Here is a 24,367-nt window from a genome sequence, read left to right as displayed (position 1 = left end):
CTAGGATAACAGTTTGCTTGTTTATTTAAAAAAATCCATTTCAGGGATCCCTGGGTGGCGCAGCGGTTTGGCGCCTGCCTTTGGCCCAGGGCGCGATCCTGGAGACCCGGGATCGAATCCCACATCGGGCTCCCGGTGCATGGAGCCTGCTTCTCCCTCTGCCTGTGTCTCTGCCTCTCTCTCTGTGACTATCATAAATAAATAAAAAATTAAAAAAAATAAAAAAATAAAAAAATCCATTTCATACTATTTTAGAGAATTACTTTTTTCACATTACTTACAAAATATGTTTTGATTGCAACATCTGAGCAAGCTAATCTCTAAGACAGCAAACAGGAGAGAGGCTAAGAGGCTTCCCTTCTGTTTCAGAATATATGCGAAATAAAATACTGGTGCTCATGGAAAGTGGAGGATGTCTTTCCTTCCATGGAAATTCAGAAAATGTAGGACTGCCCAGCAGAGAAGCAATCAGAGATGGCCAAGGAATGTGAGCTCTCAGGGGCACCTGCTAGGAGGGGAGGGGCTTCTCTCCGGCTCTGTGCTCTTCTCCGTGGAGTGTTGGGGAGGAGGACCAGGGCTGCCTCTCCTTTCCACTGGGTGCGGTATCCCATGTTATCATCTGCTTCTCTCCCTCACTTCACTCTGCCCATCTATCTGCTTTTCCCCCTTAATCTGGTTCTCCTTGGGGGCACCAGGGTGGCTCAGTGGTTGAATGTCTGCCTTAGGTTCAGGTCATGATCCTGAGGTCGTGGGATCGAGTCCCGCATTGGGTTCCCTGCAGGGAGCCTGCTTCTCCCTCTGCCTATGTCTCTGTCTCTCTCATGAATAAATAAATAAAAATCTTAAAAAAATAAACTGTCACTTAAGCACATGCATTCAGAGCCAGGGCAGGAGAGTTCATGTGGGAAGTGACGACGATGTGGGAGCCAGTGGAGTTCAATCCTTACCCCAAAGGCATTCAGATTTTAAACCATCCAAAGCCCCTGGCCATCCAAACAGAAGGGCACTGCACTCCCCCCCCCCCCCCCCCGCCCCGCTCGCTCAAGGAATCCCTGGACAGAAAGGCCTCTCTTAATTAATCAGGTCTTAGTAGGACAGAGAGTACTAGATTTTTAAATTTCAGCATATCTGAAATGAGAGTGTGTCTTTTGATCCATGGTGCATGGTAGCTAAATGATGCAAATAATGGTATGTCTCATAGGGAGTGGTGATGTGAAACCCAGTGGCTTGGATTCCAGAGTTCCTCAGACACAGCTTTGCTAAGAAAACAGAGGAAGAGGAGCCCTCTGTGTGGTCCAGGCGGTCAGAAGGGGACCCGGAGGAGACCCAAGGGAGCCGGTGGCTCCAGCTCACCTCCCAGCACAGAGTAGGAGGTGACTCTGGGTGCCTCTGAAGGCTCACCTTCTGACAGCATTGCCCCACTTCACCCTCTGTAGCCATACAGTGTTGTAAACCAAGGGGGAAGCAAGTAGAAACTTAAAGATAATTTTCCCACCAATGATCTTCAGAAAGGGAATTTTCAGGCTTTAAGAAATCTTAGTTTTTCACCAAACCTCCGAATTCAATACCCTTTCAAATACCATATTTTTATGTTAACAAAATGTCTTCACTTTCTCCTCCCACCCATAGTGAACTTTCAGGTTAGCAGCAAAATAAGTTCTATTTTTTTCAAGTTCCAGAATGCATAGGTATTTTCTTAAAAATTGGAGTTTTAAAGAATTATAGGGATTACTGGGCCATGTCAACTCTAAAATTGAAAAAAATACTTTTTTAATTGGGTAGATGTCAGTGCTGTTATCAGAATGGCAGAGAATCTGGATTGGGTCTTGATATGCGGTGCCATGTAAGTGAGGATCACGCCCTCTGCCCTTGCCAACCACCAGGTCATGGATGAAGAGGTACAGGATAAAACTGCCACAACCTCTGGGACAATCCCCATCTGAGGTGGTTGACCTTGGGTGCTCAGGGCTGATCCTCTCAGGGTCCCCATCCCATTGCTTGGAAACCCTACTCTCATTCTGAGCATTTCCACTATGCTTCCTTCCCATTTCAAAAGGACAACCTATCTTAGCTGTCCCAAACTTTCTCTACTGTTTTTTTTTTTTTTAAAGATCCTCCTTATTTTTTATATTCATATATTTTTGAGAGAGAAAGAAAGAGAGAGAGAGAGGATGCAAATGTGGAGGGGAGAGGCAGAGGAAGAGGGAGAGAATCTTATGTAGATTCTGCTCTGAGTGCTGAACCCAACACCAGGCTCAATCTCATTCCTCTGAGATCATGACCTGAGCCAAAATCAAGAGTCAGACTCTTAACTGACTAAGCCCCCCAGGCGCCATCCTTTACTAGTTTTAATAGGCTTTTAACTACTGAGATCTAGGTAGTGGTTGATGTTCAGAATGTCAAAGAACATTCATGGTCAAGTACTAATCAATCAGAAAAGATGTCAGTCATATAGGAGAACAAGGTCCTGGAGACATAGCCTTGTTCACACAACCTTTAATTGATCCATTGTGGGAAGGTCCAGGGGATCTTGGAAGGGGGGTCTAGTGGCCAGAGTGGGATTTTAGGAATCCAGTACATAAGTATTTAAATATTATAATAATGATAAAGCTATAATCGTACCTCCAGATAATGTCAGGTAGTGGCTGTCTGGAGTGTTGAGAAGGATTCTGAAGCTATATCCAGGCTCAGTGGGGGAAAAATACATGACCAAGTTGTCATTTCTTGCAAGGGTGGTAGATGGGAATGAAAAATTCTGCATAAATGGTGGATGAGGACTAGTGATTTCTAAGTGGGTGGTGGATAGTAAGCAAAGGCATTTGTGCCAGATATTTGCGACCCTAGTTACCAGGCCTATTACTATCATGAAAGAGAATTCTGTTAGCATCATGGGAGAGAATTCACCATTAGAAGAGCAAACTTTGGACACTGTAGTGGATTAAATAATATCCTCTAAAAATTGCTGTCTACCTGGAACCACGGAATGTGACCTTATTTGGAAATAGGGTCTTTATAGATGTAACTAGTTAAACATCAAGATGAGCCCACACTGGATTGTGATTGGCCTAAGTCTAGTGAGAATGTCCTCGTAAGAGACAAAAAGGACACTTAGAGACAGAGAGATAGCCACACGAAGATGGAAGCAGATTGGAGTGGCACTATAAGCCAAGGGACTCCAAGGGCCATCAGAAGCAGAAGACGCAAAAAAAGATTCTCCTCTAGAGTTTTTGGGGGCATGGCCCTACTGACACCTAGATTTCAGACCTCAGGGCCTCCAGAGCTGTGAAAGAATTAGTATCTATTGTTTTAAGCTACCAAGTTTGTACAGCTTAATTGGGGAGGCCTAGGAAACTAAAACAGGGACAAATAACATATTGCTTATTATGGGATTCGGATTAGCAGTGATATTTCTTTTGGGGAGATCCTATAATCTGTAGCCACCTCATCATAGCCACCTGTGATTATGGTGGTATTGATTTCTGAGGTATATCATGCTGGGATCCAGGCAGACAGTGATATTGAAGTACTCCTCCAGTGAAAGAGCCGGGAACCCCCCACGTCTCATCCACCTTCCCCATCTCCAGGCACGCACAGGAGCACTGTGGCCAGCATTTTCAGGAGGTGAAGGAAACAGATCTTCTTCTGACAAGACCATAAGGACAGATGTGGCTAAGAAGAGGCTGACCTTCTGTTCACATTGAAAATCTATCAGGACACCAGCCTAGCCAATGGATGATTTAAAACCATTTCATATTTGAGTCTGGGTAGCTCAGTCAGTTGAGTGCCCAACTCTTGGTTTTGGCTCAGGTCATGATCTCAGGGTCTTGAGACTGAGCCCCACATTGGGCTCCCTGCTCAGTGAAGAGTCTGCTTCTCCCTCTCCCTCGCTCTCTGCCCCTCCTCCCTGCTCCTGTGGGAACGTGCGCAGGCACATGCGTGCGCATACACACACACACGCGCGCGCACACTCTTTTGCTCTCAAATAAATAAATTTTAAAACCATTTCATACTGGTGATCACCAAAAAATGCTTGGGACAATGAGTATAATTAAAATGCATACCTGCAATGTTAAACTCTCCGGCCAGTTGAATATTTGCAAATTGAAAATCTGTCCAAAGTGAACTCGGAAGTCTGCCCCTAGTGGCCGACTGTCGGTCCTGGACACTTCCTTGTCATTGAAGATCACCTTTAGATATACTGAGCGCTTCTTGACATCCTCCCTTCGTAAGACCTCCACCCTGCAAGGTGAGACCGATCAGAGATTGAGTTAGTGATTTACTAGGCAAACTGGAACTGCTGACAAACAGGCACTGAACAGAACAAGATACACTGGCAACGACCCTGTCAGGCACTGTAGCTCTCACTGCACCAAAACAGCCACAAGTCTCGAGGAGCTTCATATAACAAATTGCCATAAGGACTAAGAAAGAGGCACTCAGAAGTCCACCAGGAATGGAGGAACCGGAGTCCAAGCATCATTCACTGTGTTATGGTATCCTGAATTGTTTTCAAAGAAGTGTTAGGTTTGCACTCCAAAGTTTTAGGTAAACAGAATCATAGTCCTTGTAAATGGAGTGAATTCAATCCATAAGGGATAGTAGTGATTTACATTTGGGTGGGATGCTTTATCCTAAAAATGTAGTAGCATATCCTACACAGGTCAAATCCACTTCTCTAGTATTCAAGTTTTTCTTAACTCCTTCTAACAGTGAGTACTCACTGGATACAGAGGGTTAAGAATTGTTTCTTTTTCTTAAAAGGCCATGTGGATTCCAAAAAAAGGCATCCTGGCAAGCATATCCTTCTTATAGCCAGGCAGTTAAAAAAAATCAAAACTTCCAAGAGTAGTCTTTAATTTTAGTATATGTGCTGCTGAAGCGAGCACAGTAGTCTTTAATTTTATTGTGCATATTTGCAGAGATGCCCATCCAAAGAACCAGTTTTTGGTTAAGTCAATAGCAACTCAAGCTTGGTAAGAACAGGGTAAGTTTAGATAAATAAAATAAAATCCAAAACACACTCTGGGTTTTTTGGGTGGTAAAGTTTTTTTTTTTTTTTTTAATTGCAGTGAAACACACATAACATTAAACTTATATTTTAAATATTTTTAAGTGGACTGTTTAGTGGCATTAAATACATTCACAATATTGTGCAATCATCCCACTATCCTTCTTCAGGATGTTTTCAGCATCCCAAATAGAAATTCTGTATCCATTAAATTAGGAGGTAGTTTTAACTTTTTATATCTCTGTAATTTTGGCCCATCCCAGATATGGACTTGCTCAAATGACTTAAACTTTTTTTTTTCTGTAAAGGAGTTTAACATTAAATTTTAAGAAGTATTCAAGACACCAAATGACTCAACTCAGAATTGTTTTATGATTTATTCCCAGTAACCTTTTGCTACAAACAGACCCAACATGCCCCCTTCATCTGCATGGCCTCTGTTATGTGATGGCCTGATGAGAAGGGTTGATCATAATCATTGGTTTGGGGTAACCTAGGTTATAGTTCTAAATCCCAGTGAAAACTGAGCAATTTAAGACTGAGGTATATATTCTCAGTCAAAATGAGACTCATGACAAAAGAATGCCAAATCAAGCCCAAATTTTCCCTTTAAAATACATGTAATAAAAAAAAACATGTAATCATATTTTGGATGTTCATGTTTTATTTTTTTTAAATATGGCATGCTATATGTGGCTTGAAATTAGTTAATTCAGTGTTGAAGAATAATTTATTTATGTGTAGTATCTGAATGCAATGAAATTGGGAGAACAGATCATAAAAGCCACAATTAAAAATACATTATTGGTACATTAACAGAAGTTTGAAAGTAAGGAGGTTGTAGGAAGTTGTATATGGACATCCTATGAATCCCCACATCTTAATTATCACTAAGGGGGACTGAATTTGTTATATATATATAGATGTATGTACATAAAGTAGAGTTTCTGTTTCTTAGGCATCACATGAATGATTAGACATTTATTTCTTCTTTTTCTTTTTTAGAGAGAAAAGGAGCATGGGGGTGGTGGTGGTGGTGGGAGGAGAAGAGGAAGAGGGAGAGAGAACCTTAAGTAGGCTCCATGCTCAGTGTGGAACCCTATGTGAAGATCAACGTGGGACTTGATCTCACAACCCTATGATCAGGACCTGAGCCTAAATCAAGAGTCAGACACTTAACCAACAGAATCACCCAGGCACCCCTAGAAATGTGTTTCTATCAAATCTGGAGAATAAGCTTCAGAAGGCTATAGGGGATGTCCACCATTCCTCTGAGAGGCTCTCTGGAGCCTTCAAAGAGAGAAGCTAGCCTCTGAGGCAGCTGAAAACAAGGGCCAAGGACAGACCTGCATGTCTGTGCCAGGGAGCAGAGAATGTGCAACTGTGGACAGAAGACACCCTGATGTTGTAGATGACGGCTCCCAATCAAAAGCCATGGAGGTAGTGGCTGTGAAGAGCACCTACTACCGGGAGCTCCCCTCCGTGTGTTCCTAACTAGCCTGTGGGGATGCCCTAGGTGGGGGAACCAGTTGAAATCACCAAAATATGGGCAAATATCTACAATTTCATATAGTTCAATCTGATGCCTATTTACAGAGTTCATGATTCTCCTGATCATACTGTGCCGGTCAGGAGGCATCTGCTCACCTGGGACACTGTTCATTGGGTGTGACGCTCCCTGCCAGGCTCAGCTCTGGGATCAGTGTGGGCTCCCCAGGCCTTCTTCTGCTCCGGGCTGCCCTCTCTCTCACCTGTTGCTCTATCAGGGCCCGATCGGTGGGTTCTGGGGGGACCGGTTTTACAGGTTCCTCCCCAGGATATGGCTCCTCCATCTCCTCATCGGGTTGTTCTTCGACTGCTTGCTTCTTTTTCTTCTTCTTGGCCCTCTGTTGGGTAAAAGGCAATCTTACATCAAACAGAAATTTTGCCATTCCACTTAAGACCACAGTCTTCAGAACCAGACAGACCTGCATGCCAAGCCAGCTCCACCTCGAGCAGCTGTGTGGCTCAGGCAGGTTACTCAGCCTCTTGACCTCTCTGTGCCTGTTTTCTCATCTACAAAATGGGGACAATCATAGAAAATTCTTCCCAGGGCTGTTGAACTGAGGTAATGCCTGTAAAGTACTTATCACAGTGTCTGAGCTGTAGAAGGGTCTTAAAAATGTTAGCTATTCCTGTGATCATTAATATTGGCTCTACAGGCCAAGGACACATCTTGAAAGTAAAGTAAGTCTTGTGGGCACAGCTATTGCGGGTTCCCTGATCTATTACTTATTGTACTTGGATTCCACGTTGCTGGGTTACATGCACAAAGTTATATAATTTTCCAAGGGGAGCTCAGATGCATCAATACCCGACATTCAGTGGGAGACAGAGTGGAGCCATCAGGGGCCCCAGTCTGCCTGTCCAGTTTCCCTCCTCTGGCCTCAAGGGATGACTTCCCAGACCCCTCCTGTCCCCAAGGTCAGCCCTGCTCAAGGCTGAGTGACTTGACAAACTTGGGCTTTCTTCCAGGCTTTCCACTGCTGGTATGCGGCTCTGTATGCTTCCATGTTCTGTTCATGCTCTTCCATGTGCTCTTCCAACAACTCACTTATTTCCGCTTGAATTTCTGCTTCATATGCTTCTTCGTCTGCTTTCTGGTCAACTTTTTCCCTTTAAAATAATTTACAGTACCTTAGTTATTTCTTGAAACGAAGTAACAGAATAATAACAATGGCAGACACCTGTATGGGGCTTGCTACATGACAGGTCCTATGTGACAGGTCCTCTTTTTAAGTGTTGGCGCACAACCCTGGGAGACGGATACTACTATCATCTGCGTTTTACACACTGAGGCGCAGAGAGAGTAAGTAACTTGCTCAAGACCCCACAGTTGGTGAGTGGAGAGCTAGAATATGAGCTAGATCGCTATTTACTGCCAAGCAACGATGCCACTCTGAGCTAAGTGACCTGGACGGCAAACAAACATCATGCCTGTAGATTCTCAACCGGGAGAGGTAGAGTGTCATTGTAGTTATTTTATTAGAAGAGGAACCACTTCATTATGTTGTTTCTCAGCCCCTGAAACTACTAGCCTAACTTTAGATTGACAGTTTGAGTTTTTCTTTGATAATTCTGCTGATACTGTATCAGGAGCTCTGCTCAGCGCAAAGCAGTGTTTCCCACACTGTACTTGGCAAAACACTAGTTCTGTGAGATCCCCTGCCAAAAAAGGTCCTGTGGCCCAATCAACCTGAGATAAACAAATGTGGTATGCTAATCAGCAGTGTGAGTCTCCGGAAGGGGGTGGCGGCCTCGCTGCATACAACACCTCCAGCCCAGCACTTTGGGATTGTTGAAGCTCATTACTTGGACTTATGTGGTCACTGCAGTCTGGCCTGCAGGTTCTCCTCCTGTCTCTTAAACTTACTCAGGTGCCTAAGGTTGACATAGATTTGCTTACAACACGTGGGGCCTGGTGGTTTTAGCAGTTAACAGTTCCCTAAGGCACAGACTCTTCGGGCTCTAGGATGCTATTGAAGATATCACTTTGGAAACACAGTGGCACCGGAAAGTAATAAATGTTGGAGAAATCTGGCTCATAAATTATGTTCCATCTCTGACATATAGAGAATCTTTTGCTCTGCTCTCTGTTATTCAGAGGCATAAATAAATTAGTGGAAATCTGATGACTTTGGCAGAGAAAAAATTATGCTGTATCATAAAGTGGCCAGATGAATCAAGAGTATGAAGAGTGGCACTCTGCAGGAATTTAGAAGGCACCTACTTATGGGAGGAAGGGGTGTTACGTATCACAAAGTGTCACCTAGAAGTGACCTTCAGGGCAACTTTCCTGTAAAGTTTAGTTTATCCTAAATGGAAGGAAGGAAAGAGAAAACAGGGAAATATTTATATTCTGCTTCTTGGTGGGAAGGGTAGCCTGGGAGATGGAATTGGGAAGCTGAAACACTGGAACTTCTGGGAGCCACCCACAGTTTCTGTGGGGCAGACTATTTGAATTTGCATGTCATCAGCTAATATTAACCGAGCGGGTACCAAGTGGCAGGTGCTCTGGGATCAGATATCCAGGTGTGACCAGGTCCCTGCCCTCATAAAGCACGATCTTGTGCTTTGTTCTGGGAACTGTAGGGTGTTTTCTGAGTCTTACGAAAATTACCATCCTAAAAAAAATCATAATTTGTAGCTATCTTTGGCTGAAACATGGCTGTCTTCAAAGCAAAGTATCAGATAATTGCCCACATTTATTACTTTTCACGTTGATCTACAGCACAGCATTTACTCTGAAGGAAGAGACCAAAGCCAACAGCACAGATAATCTTTAATTAATATAGAGAGTATGGTTTTATTGTGATAACTGTACTCTTAATCATGTATCAAAGTCTAGCAAATTAGGTAGCATAAATGTTATTCAAGTTTACTTTCTCCACAAAGATCAACAGACTATAGATGAATAAGGAAGATAAAACTAAAGATTTTAGTCTACTTGACTCAGGGGAAGGATTTCTAGAGCAGCATACAGAAAGCACTGATCATAAAAGAAAAGATGAACATATTTTATTTGTTTAAAATGAAGAGTTTCTGTTATCAAAAAGAAGCCAAAAGGAGTGAAGAGATAACTACAGTGTACAAGAGGGTATCCACAATGCACACCATCCACAGAGGCCTTGTGCCCAGGGTATATACCAAACTCCTACCAATTATGGAAAAGGTACAAAGACAACAGTCCAGTTCAAAAATCAATACAAGCCTTGAACAGAAAGAGGAAAACAAAATGGCCAATTCACGAACATAAATTAAACGATGCCATTGGATTGGCAAAATGTAACATTTGATAACAGCAGGTGACGTGGATGGTTTCAGTGATAGTGACCTGCGGGAACACTGGTCAAAGTATAAATTGGCACAACCACTCTGGAATAGTGTTTGGAATCAGCATGTGAGTATCAGAGAATCATATCCCCTAAGATGCAACAATTTTACCTCCAGGTATATTTTGGGAAAGCTTAGGCACATGTTCTTAAAAAGACATGTACAAGAATACCTGTCGAAGTGCTGTCTGGAAGCTGAAAAACAGAATCAACTCAAATGCCCATTAACAGTGAAATGGACAAATTTTGCTATATTCATATAATGTAGTATTATAAAGGAGAGAAAATAAACTCCAGCTAGCTACGTGTTATAAAGTAGATGAATCTCATACAGTATTGAAGAATACACTAAAGAGTACACACAACCTACTTTCATTTGTGGATACAACAAATACAGGTGATATTAAACTACATTTTCTTGGGAGTTACACATAGATGGAAACCTGTAAGTAGAACAAGGAAATGCAGATCATAAAAATCTGGAAAACGATTACTTCTGGGACGGAGGGGGAAGTAGTTGGGGTTAGGAACATGGGGGCTGCCCAAATACTGGCAACATCCTATTTCTTAACCTGGGGAATGGTTACATCATTATTTATTTGTTTTCTCAGTTATTATTATTTGCTAATTATTTATTCATAATTATTTTTTAAGCCGTATCAATGTTTTACGTGTTTTCCCAATGCATTACATATGTCAATAAAATAACTTTCGAAAATGCTTACTTTCTCAAAACAAGTTTCAAGGGTGTATTTGTAAACCTCTGAAATTCTCGAAGGGATTTCATTTCCTTCCAAACTTTTATGATGGTTTTAAGCAACGTTCGATCTTTCTCCTGTTCAGCGTCACGTAATTTTCTTGTTTGCCTAGAAGAGAAAATATATTATTATTATTATTATTATTATTATTATATTGTTATATATTAAAAAGTTATTTAGATGGGTTTGCAATAAAAATGAAACTAATACTTCTATAGAGATTATATATTTAATTTGATATCTACAATACTTCTTAAGTACTAGAAGTCCAAGAATGTGAATGGAAATTTGAAGACAATAGGATGCCGATCTGTTTTGAGAGGTTATTTGATTTTGTTTTCTCTAGGTAAATCTGACTTCAATTAAACTAAATTACCTTCTAAACTTCTTATTGATATACGTACCCTTAGGCAAACAGCCACTTTTGAAGTTATAAAAATAAGAGGCTCAGTAAAATCAGTTCTAATGGACTAAATTATTGTACACATACGAAAGTGTGTTACTGTCCCAGTTAACAATAAACATATTAAAGTCCATCTCTGTTTTTTAAAAAATTTTTCATTTAGGGGTACCTGAGTGGCTCAGTGGTTGAGTGTCTGCCTTCAACTCAGGTCATGATCCCGGGGTCCTGGGATCCATCCTGCATTAGGCTCCCCGCAGGAAGCCTGCTTCTCTCTCTTCCTATGTCTCTGCTTTTCTCTGTGTGTCTCATGAATAAATAAATAAAATCTTAAAATTTTTTTTTCATTTATTTGAAAGAGACAGAAATAAAGACAGAGAGAGCGATGGAGAGTGAGAGTGAGAAGGAGAGGGAGAAGCAGGCTCCCCACTGAGCAGGGAGCCCAATTCAGGGCTTGATCCCAAGACCCTGGGATCACAACCTGAGTGGAAGGCAGATGCTTAACCAATTAAGCCACCCAGGTGCTGAGTTTTCAGTGATAACTAGATTAACAATATTTCAACTTGATTTGAAGAGGGATCAGTTGGAAATGCCTTCATGTTTATTCCCACTATTTAAAGTGTGTGGGAATTACTTAATGCCTTACTTTAAGTCTTCTTTATGAATTATAGTCAAATCCAGAACTGAAAGTAGACACTTCACTGACTAAGCCACCCGGGTGCCCCAAGAAACATTCTTCCTGAGAGGAAGTGAAGCATGTAGTTAGGTTAAGGGCACAGATATTGGAACCAGACCCTGTAGGTTTAAATCCTAGTTCTATCACTTGTTGACTGGCCTCAGGCAAACAACTGAACCTCTTTATGCCTCATCTGTAAACTAGGGACGCTAATAGAATTTGCTTTATAAAGCAAATTGGTTGTTGGGAGTAAGACTTAATATTAGAACCGTGCCTGACATCTGGTAAATGGTGCACAAATGGTAGCTGTCAGTATCAAGTGGTCTGTTCTTCTCTTATGTCTTTAGATGCTACCTTCCCTGACTCCTTTTTAAAAACTGCAATATAAAATTGTGTTGCTGAGTTATATGACACCCTTAAAGGCTTTCTGATACGTTTTCAATTTCCTTTTTTAGTACTTGACAAAATGGTTTCCCAGAAATGCCAAAAAAGAAGTCTTAGCAAGAAAAATTTGACATCTGCTAAAGAAGCAAGCGTCACAAAAGAATATCTATCTATCTATCTATCTATCTATCTATCTATCTATCTATCTATTTATTTATTTATTTATAAATAAAGTTTTATTTATTTACGAGAGAGAGAGAGAGAGAGAGAGAGAGAGAGACAGAGAGTGAGCACCAGTCGGGAGGAGGGGCCAGAGGAGGGGGAGAAGCAGATTCCCTGCTGAGCAGGGAGCCCAATGCTGGGGCTCAGTCCCAGGACCCCAGGATCATGACCTGAGCTGAAGGCAGATGCTTAACTGAGCCACCCAGGCGCCCCACAAAAGAATATTTAATGACAAATTGTGGTCAGGGCTCTGGAGGAAAAGGAAAAGGCGGTTTTGCTTAAGTAGTCAGGTAACCCTTTTCTGAAACCTGGTGCAGATGGGGTCTGGCATGCAGAAGGGAGTTTCAACCAGAGGTGAAACTCTGGGAGCCACTGGAATCTGGATAATCTTTCCAACCACAGGACTGGATTCCAATCTCGGGAGAAAATGCAGATTAATAAAGAAAACAAAAACAAAAAACCTTGTGAGGAACTTCAAATCTTTGGAAGCTGGACAGAGGAGAATAATTAGACAAAGGACGGTGGGAAGGACAGGGGTGCGGACATCCAAGAGAGGGTGGTGTAGGGAGGGGAAGGAAAGAAATACACCACCACAGGCCCCTCTGGCGACAATGCCCCTCGCTGTCAAGAGGCCAGGTAGCAGGAGGGGCTTAGCAAGGCAGGGATGCCCAAGGACTGTGGCAAGATCAGCCTCAGAGGAAAGGTGGGGGAGCGAGTAAGGATGGGTTCGAGTGGACAGGAGGTGAGAGAGTAGAGCAGCAAGAATAGTACAGTGTTTTCCATAAGTTTGGCTGTGAAGGAAAATACAAGGAGAAAGTAAAGTGGTTACCAGATGGGGATCTAGGGCCACAGAATTCTTTGTTTGAGTTTGAGTAGGTCCGAGGCTAAAGACCCAGTAGAGAGGGTTCAAAACAGTGTTTCCCTTTCTTGCATAAACACCCATGCTTCCTTCCTTATAAAGCTGGCTCCAGTTTGGAGGACAAGACATGTGGTCATGGTGCCATTTACAGAAAATAGGATGGGAAAGGCCTGATGTGGTGCTGGCTGAGGTGAGCGCCACCTGCCACGGACTCAGCAGATAGATGCCCAGTGAGGGCTCATAGGGTGGCAGGGTGGCAACAGCCGGGGACCCACGTGAGGGGACATCCAGGAATAGGCCATCTGCTTAGATTTGTTTTAACAATCGTGAAAAGTCAGTAAGTCATTAAGAGAGTGGGTGAGCCAGGAACGCTGGATCGCAGAGGTGTTCATCTCCAGGGGTGACAGAAAGACCGTGCTGGGTCTGCCAACCACCAGCCTCTCATCGTCTGTCCATCTCACATGGCTCTGCCAGTTTTCAAATACTGATTAAGAAGTATGAGTCCCGGGCAGCTCGGATGGCTCAGCGGTTTAGCGCCACCTTCAGCCCAGGGCCTGCTCCTGGAGACCAGGGATAGAGTCCCACGTTGGGCTCCCTGCAGGGCGCCTGCTTCTCCCTCTGCCTGTGTCTCTGCTTCTCTCTCTCTCTCTCTCTGTGTGCCTCTCATGAATAAATAAATAAAAACTTAAAAAAAAATAAGTACGACTCCCTATAAAACCACTGCTGTATTCAGGACAGCCTTTGGTCACTTTCCTTACAAAATTTTTGCAAAAGCAAAATTATTTTCACAAGGACGCTGCACTGTGGGCTTTTCTTAAAAAAAAAAAAAAACATAAGTACGCATTTTCATGTTAAAACATACTCCTCATACTTTTACAATGACAGTATCTCCACATCACTAATTTCCACTTTGCGGGAGGAATTTCCAACTTGAGGCTAGGTTGTAAAAAGAAAAGTAGACATTTAAAGTCCTTGATTTATTAATTCCTGTTCTAAGAATTTATTTTGTGGAAATACTCATGCATATAGGAATGTCAATTAGAGTACAGTTTCTATGATAAAAAATAGGAAGAATACAAATGCCTATCACCTGGGAACTTAACATCTATATAATGTCAGCCTTTAAAAATAATACAAGAAGAGATGCCTGGGTGGCTCCACAGTTGAGTGTCTGTCTTCGGCTGAGGGCATGATCCCGGGGTCCTGGGATTGAGTCCTAAATAGGGTTCCCTGCAGGGAGCCTGCTTCTCCCTCTGCCTATGTCTCTGCCTCTCTCTCTGTGTCTCTCATGAATAAATGAATAAGATCATAAATAAATAAGATAATAAATAAATAAATAAATAAATAAATAAATAAATAAATATAATATAATATAAGAGCACCTGGGGAGCTCAGTTGGCTGGTTAAGCCTCTGACTCTTGATTTCAGCTCAGGTCTTGATCTCAGGGTCTTGGAATCAAGCCCTGCATGGAGCCCCATGTTGGGCTCCATGCTCAGAGGGGAGTTTGCTTAAGATTTTTCTCCCTGGGATCCCTGGGTGGCGCAGCGGTTTGGCGCCTGCCTTTGGCCCAGGGCGCGATCCTGGAGACCCGGGATCGAATCCCACATCAGGCTCCCAGTGCATGGAGCCTGCTTCTCCCTCTGCCTGTCTCTGCCTCTCTCTCTCTCTCTCTCTGTGTGACTATCATAAATAAATAAAAAATAAAAAATTAAAAAAAAAAAAGATTTTTTTCTCCCTTTCCCCCTGCCCTTCCCCACCTTCGCACTTGCACACACACACCCTCTCTTTCTTTCCCTAAAATAAATAAATAAATCTTTAAAAATAAATAAAGATACAGACCTAGACGTATTGTAATAAGAAAAGGTCCAAGATGCATTTTACATAGAAAAGCAAGTTGTGATATGGTAAATGCAGCATGATTCCTTAAAAAGATAAAACATATACACACAAACACATCTGTGTATGTATGCATGAGTATATATGTATAAACAACTTCGTGAATATACATGTGAAAGAGCTAGCAAAAATCTGCTACCATGATTTTCCCCAAGGGATGGGACTCTAGAAGATACCTTCTACATTACATATTTCCTTATTGTTTGGCAACAATCAGGGTTTAAATTTTTAAATGTTGATTATAAGAAATTCCAAGAAGCAGGAAGTATGTGTCAGAAATAATTAGGATACTTGTTCACATTTTGTCACATTTACTTAGGGCTTTCTGTTTTTTTTTTTTCTTTGTTTTTTTTTTTAATTTTTTTTTTTTATTTTTTTTTTTATTTACGATAGTCATACAGAGAGAGAGAGAGAGAGAGAGAGGCAGAGACACAGGCAGAGGGAGAAGCAGGCTCCATGCACCGGGAGCCGGATGTGGGATTCGATCCCGGGTCTCCAGGATCGCGCCCTGGGCCAAAGGCAGGCGCCAAACCGCTGCGCCACCCAGGGATCCCAGGGCTTTCTGTTTTTATCTCAAGTGTTATAGTTAAGTTTGAAGACCTCTTGGATTGCATTCCCTCCTTTCCCTCCTTGGAGAAAGAAACTGGCACCTGTGTCTTTTCCATCCACCTGTACCACACATGTGTGTATCTATGACAGACAAGTGTTGTGTTGGGTACTCTTTAGAGTTCATGAACCATATCACTCGTTGAGTATCCTCTTACACCTAGATATTTTAATTCAACAATGTTTTCTGCATATTGGTACATGCAGATCTAATTCAATTTAACTGTGCTACAGATGTTCAGTTAAAACTATACCAGATGTTTTCATTCTGGTATGGGGTGATTCCCAGCTCTTGACTTTTGTAAATGATACTGTGATTTTCTTACACATTATGTCTCCATGTTCACATCACACTTGGCTAGCCTATGATCAGACTGCCCTCTAAAGTGGTGGCTGTAGCAATGTTTGTTTACCCCAGCAGAGTAAGTTACAATATCCTACATGCTCATTCTCTTATTGGACTTCAAATTTGGTGTTAATAGGATGGATATATCTCATTTCTTCATTTGGCTTAATTTCTCATATATTCAGTGCATTTGGAAAAACTGGAAAAAAATCTTTCAACAAGTACACATATAACAAGAACGAAAATAGAAGTTACAATTACAGATTTTACTCACCGAATTTCAGACTTATACTCACTGATGGTTTTTTGGGTTGTATCGAGAGACTTATGAGTTTTTGCTGGATTAAGTCCTGTCTGAACTGCAATTCTGAGAGCTTGGAGCTTAAAAAAATATGGATGCAAGTTTTGAGTTAGACACTACCACCTACTGCAAATTACATTCCTTGAACCACCCACTCCTCCAGGGCAAAATGATGCCAGCAAATCTGTGAATGGATGTTCAAGCTTCCAGCTATTCCCACACTTCCACCAAAATGAACTCTCACAGAGCTCTTTCTTCTTAAAAAATAAAATGAGTAATAAAGAACAGTGTATGTCCCTCCCTGTTCTGCAGCCCATATAATCACGTTGCTTATGACAAATGTTGCTTTTATGTGTGTGTCTCAGAAATAAGGTTTCTTTCAAGGCTAAAAGTGGATCATTTTGGGTCCTGGATATACAGTGATATTTTTGTGAACAGATCATAAAACCGTAGACTCAAAAGAAGGAAATGTGGAATTATCTCTTATTTGGGCAGTAGATTTTAAAGTCAGGGTGTTGGACTAAAGTTGCCCATAGTCAAAATTACTCAAGAAAATTCCATTGGAAATAAATGCCAAAAAGCCATTTCTTTGAGCATCATTGGAAACAAATGACTCATGTTTGGGTACCACGTTATGGCAAATTACATGTAAAGATGAGAATGTCTCTAAGGACAGAGAGATTCTCAAGCCATGAATGGTCTCAGCACCTGAAATCACACAAGCAAAACACAGCCACATATCTTCCATTAAATGCCCACCCCTCATAGGTGAGATTACTTGCACTGTTTGCACAAACCTTTCTCTTTAAGCCAATGTGTGCCACGGAATATGTGCATATGAAATGTACATTGTCATATGCTTCCTTTTGCTTGCAGGTAGAACAATATATCACACACCCTAGGCCAACGGGGCTCAAGAAAAAAGGTGCATGAACATTTGCTGCTAGCAGGTATTTTTGTTGCTTGGGCTCATCAGAAGAACCAACCCCCTTAGCAGTAAGAATGGAAGAGTGTACCTTATCAGTAAGGAATTTTGCCTTGTTTCTCTGGTGTCTTGCAAGGTACTGGTCATATAATTGAGCCAACTTGGCTGCCAGAACATGCTCTCGGCTGAAACAGGGATGATGAGTGAAGATTAACCCTGAAATATCAATGTCCAGTTGGAAATTTCCAGGGGTGTCTCCAGATCCAATCATGTGCTGACTTCTATGGACATATTTTATGGCCTGTTAAAGAGAGCAGAGTATGGGGGGACCCCAGTTAAAGCACTTACTGGATCATGATGATCTAATGTGTCATGGGACAACAGCAAGATGCACCAGTAGCCGCAATAAGAATATACAGGTTTATTTATTTATTTTTATTCTAAAAATAAATTCATTTCATATTTCCCACCCTCCTAGATTAATATACTATTAATGTATACTTAGGACTTATAATTTCCTTTAGGACTTCAACACAGTGTATCCTTATTTATTTGAATAAAATTACAAGTTTTCTCCTATAAAATAACATTCAGTCTGTCTTTGATGAGAAAACCAACAGATTTTTTTGCTTCAAAAATATCCTTGTAAAACCGGGATGTGTTTACAAATGGGAGGCTTAAATAGGAATGAATTGACTATATCTCTGTCAATCTACCTTCCACAATATGCTGAGTTGAGCTTCCATTTGCATTTATAGGGAGGGAAGAGCACCCCTGCTGGGATCACATCCCATTGATATTTTGTGTCTTATAGAAACCCTAGTTCTGATTATTAATATCCTTACACTTCAGACTGCCACAATGGAGGGCATAATTTTTCTTCTCTTCCATTCAGATAAAAGTATTCAATTATAACCCACATTTGTGTTAGAAGTTTTTTTTTTTGTTTGTTTTTTGTTTTTTAAAGAGCAGTTGGAGGAGGTTTCAGGGGAAGGGTGGAAGGAGAAGGAGAGCATCCCAAGCAGGCTCCACGCCCAGTGTCTGTACCCAACACAGGGCTCAATCTCATGACCCTGAGATCATGACCTGAGCCAAAATCAAGAGTTGGTGGCTCAACTGACTGAGCCATCCAGCCACCCCCATGTTAGAAGTTTTTAATCTGCATATGGTCACTATGTGTCTTATGATTACTCAGACTACAGAGATTAATTAAAAAATTTCCACCTCACAAAGACATGTATAGCTGAATATCATTCCTCAGACTTAACAGAAAATTCCTCTCTAATTGCTTTCCTCCTGTTGGTTCTTGCTTTGCCCTTCCTCTTGCCATGGGGTTCCAGAGTTATAAGATCACTCAGGGTGTGGCTCTCAGGTTCCATCTTGTACTCTTGGTATGAGTAAGAAATGTGGGTAGCACAGCCCAATTTACCTGAAATGTTGCCCAGGACACCTATACTTCATTTCTCCTTCCCCAAATCTGCATTAGCCCATGTTCAAATGATTGCTGGTGGTCTCTGCCTTAGACTCTAGCTCACCCATGTAAAAAAAGCTTCCAGGACTCTAGTAGTCACTGGGCTAGACTGCTCGAAAGACCCCAACTCTCTTCCTATTAAGGAGAAAGACTCTCAGTTCCTTGTCTTCCTTTTGGTTAAATTTATTGTCTTTTGCTATATACTGAGAACTATCATGAAAATAGTGGAAATAATTTCTTCTAGAAATGTGTGGGAGATATCGGAAAGGGACACAGAACATAAAGACTTCTAACTCTGGGAAATGAACTAGGGGTGGTGGAAGGGGAGGAGGGCGGGGGGTGGGGGTGAATGGGTGATGGGCACGGAGGGGGACACTTGACGGGATGAGCACTGGGTGTTATTCTGTATGTTGGTAAATTGAACACCAATAAAAATTAATTTATAAAAAAAAAAAAAAAACAAAAAAAAACAAAAAAAGAAATAATTTCTTCTAAGAATAAATGATATTTATAGAACATATTATTTTAAAGTTGAAATTGATTTGATTCTTCATTTTTCAATTGAAAACCAAAAACCAAAACTATCAGAGGTGATGCAAATGGATTACCTACTGATGTTCTCAGTGTGTGTGGAGGTGTATGCCAATGGAGAAAGAAATTTAAAAGCTATAGAGGGATGGCTGGGTGGCTCAGGCATTTAAGCACTGACTTTTGTTTCTGTCTCAGGTCATGATCTTGGGATCATGGGATCAAGCCCCAAGTTGGGCTCCATGCTTAGTAGGGAGTCTGCTTTTCTCTCTTCTCTCTTCCTCTCCTCTGACCCCCACCCTGCTCATGCACTCTCTCTCTAAAATAAATAAATAAATCTTAAAAAAATAAAATAAAAAATAAAAGATGTACAGAAATGAATAAACATCGGCGGGATTAAAACACAAGTTTCTATATTCGCCCTGGGAAAATATAGGAACAGAATTTATTCAGATTCAGAATAAAATTCTATTCAGAATCTATCCAGTCCAGAGCCTACAGTAGATTCTGTGGTTGTTGTTCTGGTCCTCCCCGGGAAGCATTCTCATTCCCATCTTCTGGGCATACATGTCTTATTGACAGTGTGATTCTTGGAGGACAAGATGGGATCCTTTCCCCCGGAGCTGTTAAGCTTAGATTACCAAGGGTCGTACCTCCTAACACATGAAGAATTCTGGCTTTTCTATAAGAGGAGGAAATGAAGCCTGTCAAATTCAAGGAGAACCAGAGAAAAGAGAGGTAGAGAGAGAGACTGGCAACATGGAGTCGCTGGTCCCAGCCCCTCAGGTCCTGGTTCCCAAAGCCCTTCCTTCATTTTTATGATTTATCTTTAGCTCCTTCTCAGTTTTGTGGGCCACCAAGTTCTCTCTTACCTTAAGCTAGTTTGCACTTGATTCTGTCATTTGCAACCCAAAGAGTGCTGGCACATGCAGTGCTTATAACATAGTAGGTGACCAGTGCTCTATGAACCATTGGTGAGAATGGTGGAGGGGGAGTGGTAATTAACAAGGAGGTTGGAATCATGGTAAATTCCTCAAAATAGTAGGCAGTTTTCCAAAGGGGAGGTTCCTACACATATTCCTGGCCTCCCCGGAATGTAATGCCAACTTCTAATCACAGAACCTTCAACTTTTTAAAAAAGTAAACTCTATGCCCAACGTGGGGCTCAAACTCATGACCCTGACATCAAGAGTCACATGCTCTACCGACTGAGCCAGCCAGGTTCCCCTCACAGAATCTGTAACACATGACATTTCTGTCTACCCATACTAGGGACAGTCTAAGGCCATGTTTGAATATTGCTACCTCTATATTCTCTACGTTTAGGACAACTAAGAGTATAGTGGACTTTCAGTTAAGGATGGGAAGAATAAAAATAAAAGAAGGAAGGAAGGAAGGAATGAGGGAAAGATGCAAGGAAGGAAGGAACGGAGGGAAAGGAGGAAGGGAGGAAGGAGGGAGGTTGTTGGGATCGTTTTCAACAACCCTAACCCTACTTTACCGTCAGGATTAGGTGAACTGCATTTATATTGTTTATGTCTGATGTGCTAGGCCCTTGGCATTTTTATTTTTATTTTTTAAGTTTTGGAATAGTTCCTTCTTAGGAGGTATTTAAGTGCATTATTTTTCATTTGATGTTTAACTTTGTTTTTTGAGCCATATTGACTTTCTTTTTGTATTTCTCCATTTTTAACAGTCTTAACAAAGGCCTTGATTTAGGGAAAATAGAATATTTCACTTTTAAACACTACTAATGGGGGATGGGTTTGGTCATTCCTGCTGGGTTAGCTTTGAGCCTGAGAGCTCTGAGTCATAAATTCACCATTAATGGCCCAGGGAATTGCCAACTCCCAACCCAGCACACTGACTTGGTTTTCCAACACTTGGATGCCAGGGTTAAACCAGAGCCCAGGAAATCCACTGCTCTGCAGTAGAGAGAGCTACAGAGAGGAATAACAAGGGCATCTCTTCTAGATACATTCAGCCAAGCTGAATCATTTTAATAACATTCAATTTGTACTTTGATTGAGGTGTCCCTATGTGCCAGCCTTCTGCTTGGTGCTAGGGTTAAAATAAGAAGAAAACCCCATCTTTGCCTTAAGTCATTTTCAGGGTAGTGGGGGAGGGAAAGGGGAGATGCATTAATAAGCTATCAAGGAAGCCATCTTGCCCATCCATCTCCTCCTGTGCTCCTGCATCAGGTCAAAACTCCCAGATGGAAGGTATGTTTGGACATAAGACTAAAAATATAGGCCATATGCATTTAACATTTTTTTCTTAAAGGCAAGTCTGTTACATGGAATAGTAGAAAAACATGGGTTTTGACACTGGACAGATCTGAATAAATACAGGAAAAGGTAAAAGTTAGTAATAAATAAAATTGTGAAAATATTAATCCAGAAAGAGATGCATTATGTTTTGAATCACTGGAAGGTTCCACAAACACATTCCCAAAATGACAGAGGTATTTGAGTCCACTGTGAATATAACAGGTAATGTGTAATGGGGGAGCACACAGGGGGAATAATATCTCCTCCCTCTAATTTAAACCTGTATCCTGCTCACACATTCTAACATATGCTGCATGCTTTGCTATGTTCAAAGCCCAACTCTCCAAGACATGACCTTGAAAGTCTCTAGTCTCTTCTCTAACTTCTTTTGCTCTACGACGCTGGACAGCCAGCACCTCTGAGTGGGACGTTCTCCTTCTCTTCTTCCACATTTCTGCACACAGATGGGGAGATCTTCCCTCTCACAGTTATTGGGAGAATGTCCCACCTTCATGGCTCCTTCCCTGGAGAGAAGGAAGAATGTGACTGGAGAGACAGCTGGAGCTTGAGAGCCATTGGTCTGGGTTCTCTGCTATCCCTTCTTCGTTCCGGGTTCTCTGCTGTCCCTTCTTCATTCTCTCCTGAGAGGCTGCTTACTGGCTGGGAGTGTAATTCAAGGGAGATGGAGCAGAAAGCCCATCTGGTCTTGGGTCTGGTGGCATTCTTCTGTCCAGTTTACCCTAAATGTCACTGATCTGCATCCCTCTCTGACGCCCATGCATTTCTCCACTAGCTCACGACTTCTGAAAAGACACAAGATTAATTGGCTCCCTTAATACCCAACTCAACATAGTATTTACTCTTCTATTTTCTCATTGCTATCCATAATTTAATGCCTCATATATCAGTGTTTGCTGCTGAAATGGATGAAAGGTAAAAGGAGACTGGTGTGTTACCAGCTATGTGCTCAAGGTGATGACTGTCTCCATCACCAATTATATCGAGTACCTGTTATGTAAACAACTAGATGACAAATATCTCAGTGACTGTGACTTGGGCTTATTGTTTTGTGACCATCTAATCCCATGATCACATTTCCACACAAAGTAGCCACTCATTAATAGTTGTCTATAACAACAACACAATTCTAGAGAAATTCACAATTAAAAAAAAAAAGGAGCGTACAGTTACATCATCTTAATACTCACAATGATCCTCCGAGGTAGAGAAGATGATTCTTGTTCCTATTTTTCAATTAAGGAAATGGGCACAGAGGTAAAGGGATCCACCCCAAGTCACAAAGTAGGCGTTAGTAGGACAGTTCAGGTGCTCCAACTTGCACCTGCATCTTCCCTGTTGGTCACCCCACTTTATAGGATGATTGTTAAATCTCCTCATTCTCTTTCACTTTATCCGTGGTGAAATATTACAAATATAAAATTACATGGGTTTCTGAAGGAGGTGATCTTTGCTTAGTTCAGGAAAGCAAGAGCAATATAATTAAGCACTAAGGCAGGATGCTTTGTCTGTTTACCACTACCCATAACTTGCTGAGTCTGTTCCAAGGATTTGAATGTACTATCTCTACCCATCTGCACAACTATCCTAGGAGGTAGGTGCTATTACGATGTCCTCTTTACAGTTGAAGAAATTGCAACAAGGATAGATTAAGGGCCAAATTTGCCCAATGAGCGTTAGTGCCTGGACTCAAATCAGGTGGTTTGCCACCAGACCTTAGGAAAACACAGTAAAAAGGACTTGCAAGGATAGAAAATCCCCAGTTGGGAGCACCTGGGTGGCTTTGTTGGTTAAGTGGCCAACTCTTGATTTTGGCTCAGATCATGATCTTAGGGTTGTGAGATGGAGCCCTTGTGGCCTCCACGCTTGGTGAGGAGCCTGCTTGAGATTCTTTCTCTCCTTTTCCCTCTCCCCTTCTCCCTGCTCCTGCACATACTCTGTTTATAAAAAGAAAATCTCCAGTTATATAATAAAGAGACAATGAGTAGGAAATAATCCTGTAGCATCTATGAGACGGCAGAGAAATAAAAAATAAGGCCAGCTAACTGGGATATGCAAAGAAAGTCACTTTCTACCCGGGAACATGGTCCTTGGTTAAGAAAGGATTAGATGAGCATAGCAGACGCGCTCTTATATAATATACCTGCTGTGTGTTCTTTATGGTAAGGTAGTAAACTTTAAAAAAAAAAACAACAACCACCAAGGTAGAATGTTATGAATTTAGTACCCCAAGGTATTCAAAGAGCGAAGCACTTTCAAGCACATTCATGTATTAAAAATGGGAATAAAAGTCTACTTTTTGCTAAAAAACAATGGGGAGGTGGGCTCACCTTTTTATACAATGTTTCAAGTTCTGCCTTAATGTCTTGTTCCTGTGTCAACATTGGTGGTCTTGAAGGAAACCCCTTGGTGGGATTTGGCAGTGCTAGGATTCTCCCGTCATCTCCAAACCACTTTCTTCCCTGCAGATCAAGCAGAGGGAAGAACACCATCTTCTTTTAACTGGATAGAAAATGGTTTACAGAATAAGCAACATTTGCAAGAAAATTCTGGGTTGACACACACATTTCATGCACCCTCCCCTGTCCTGATAGATCTTTAAAAGCCTTGTTTCCACTAGCAACTGAGTCTTCACTAACACCCTCCCACAATTAGTTTAAGATACAGTCCTTACTCCCCTCCAAAAAAAGCATTTTACAAAAAGCTTACAGGAGTACTTAAGAGAAAATGCACTTCCTATTCATTAAAAATTGGAGAAAAAAACCAGAGAGGGAAAAACAATTGAAAACATTCTATCCGTGTACAAGTAAACATTTCTGTGAATTGA

The 24,367-nt window shown here is 41.5% G+C and overlaps 1 protein-coding gene across 4 annotated transcripts in view; it reads right to left on the bottom strand.

Annotated features, from left to right (window-relative positions):
• The window catches only part of CC2D2A (coiled-coil and C2 domain containing 2A), a 143,294-nt gene that overhangs the window by 66,596 nt on the left and 52,331 nt on the right, over positions 1-24,367 (bottom strand). For all 4 annotated transcript variants that reach the window (XM_055326646.1, XM_055326649.1, XM_055326647.1 and 1 more), the window contains 7 exons: positions 23,871-24,002; positions 17,345-17,554; positions 16,302-16,408; positions 10,605-10,745; positions 7,507-7,663; positions 6,656-6,894; positions 4,062-4,239 (listed from right to left, as the gene is read on the bottom strand). In XM_055326646.1, coding sequence (XP_055182621.1) covers positions 4,062-4,239; positions 6,656-6,894; positions 7,507-7,663; positions 10,605-10,745; positions 16,302-16,408; positions 17,345-17,554; positions 23,871-24,002 — 1,164 coding nt within the window. The remainder of the gene's footprint in view (positions 1-4,061; positions 4,240-6,655; positions 6,895-7,506; positions 7,664-10,604; positions 10,746-16,301; positions 16,409-17,344; positions 17,555-23,870; positions 24,003-24,367) is intronic.

The sequence above is a fragment of the Nyctereutes procyonoides genome, unplaced genomic scaffold, assembly GCF_905146905.1.
Source record: "Nyctereutes procyonoides isolate TBG_1078 unplaced genomic scaffold, NYPRO_anot_genome, whole genome shotgun sequence".
NCBI classification, from domain to species: domain Eukaryota; kingdom Metazoa; phylum Chordata; class Mammalia; order Carnivora; family Canidae; genus Nyctereutes; species Nyctereutes procyonoides.
This window is presented reverse-complemented; position numbering and strand designations above follow the sequence as displayed.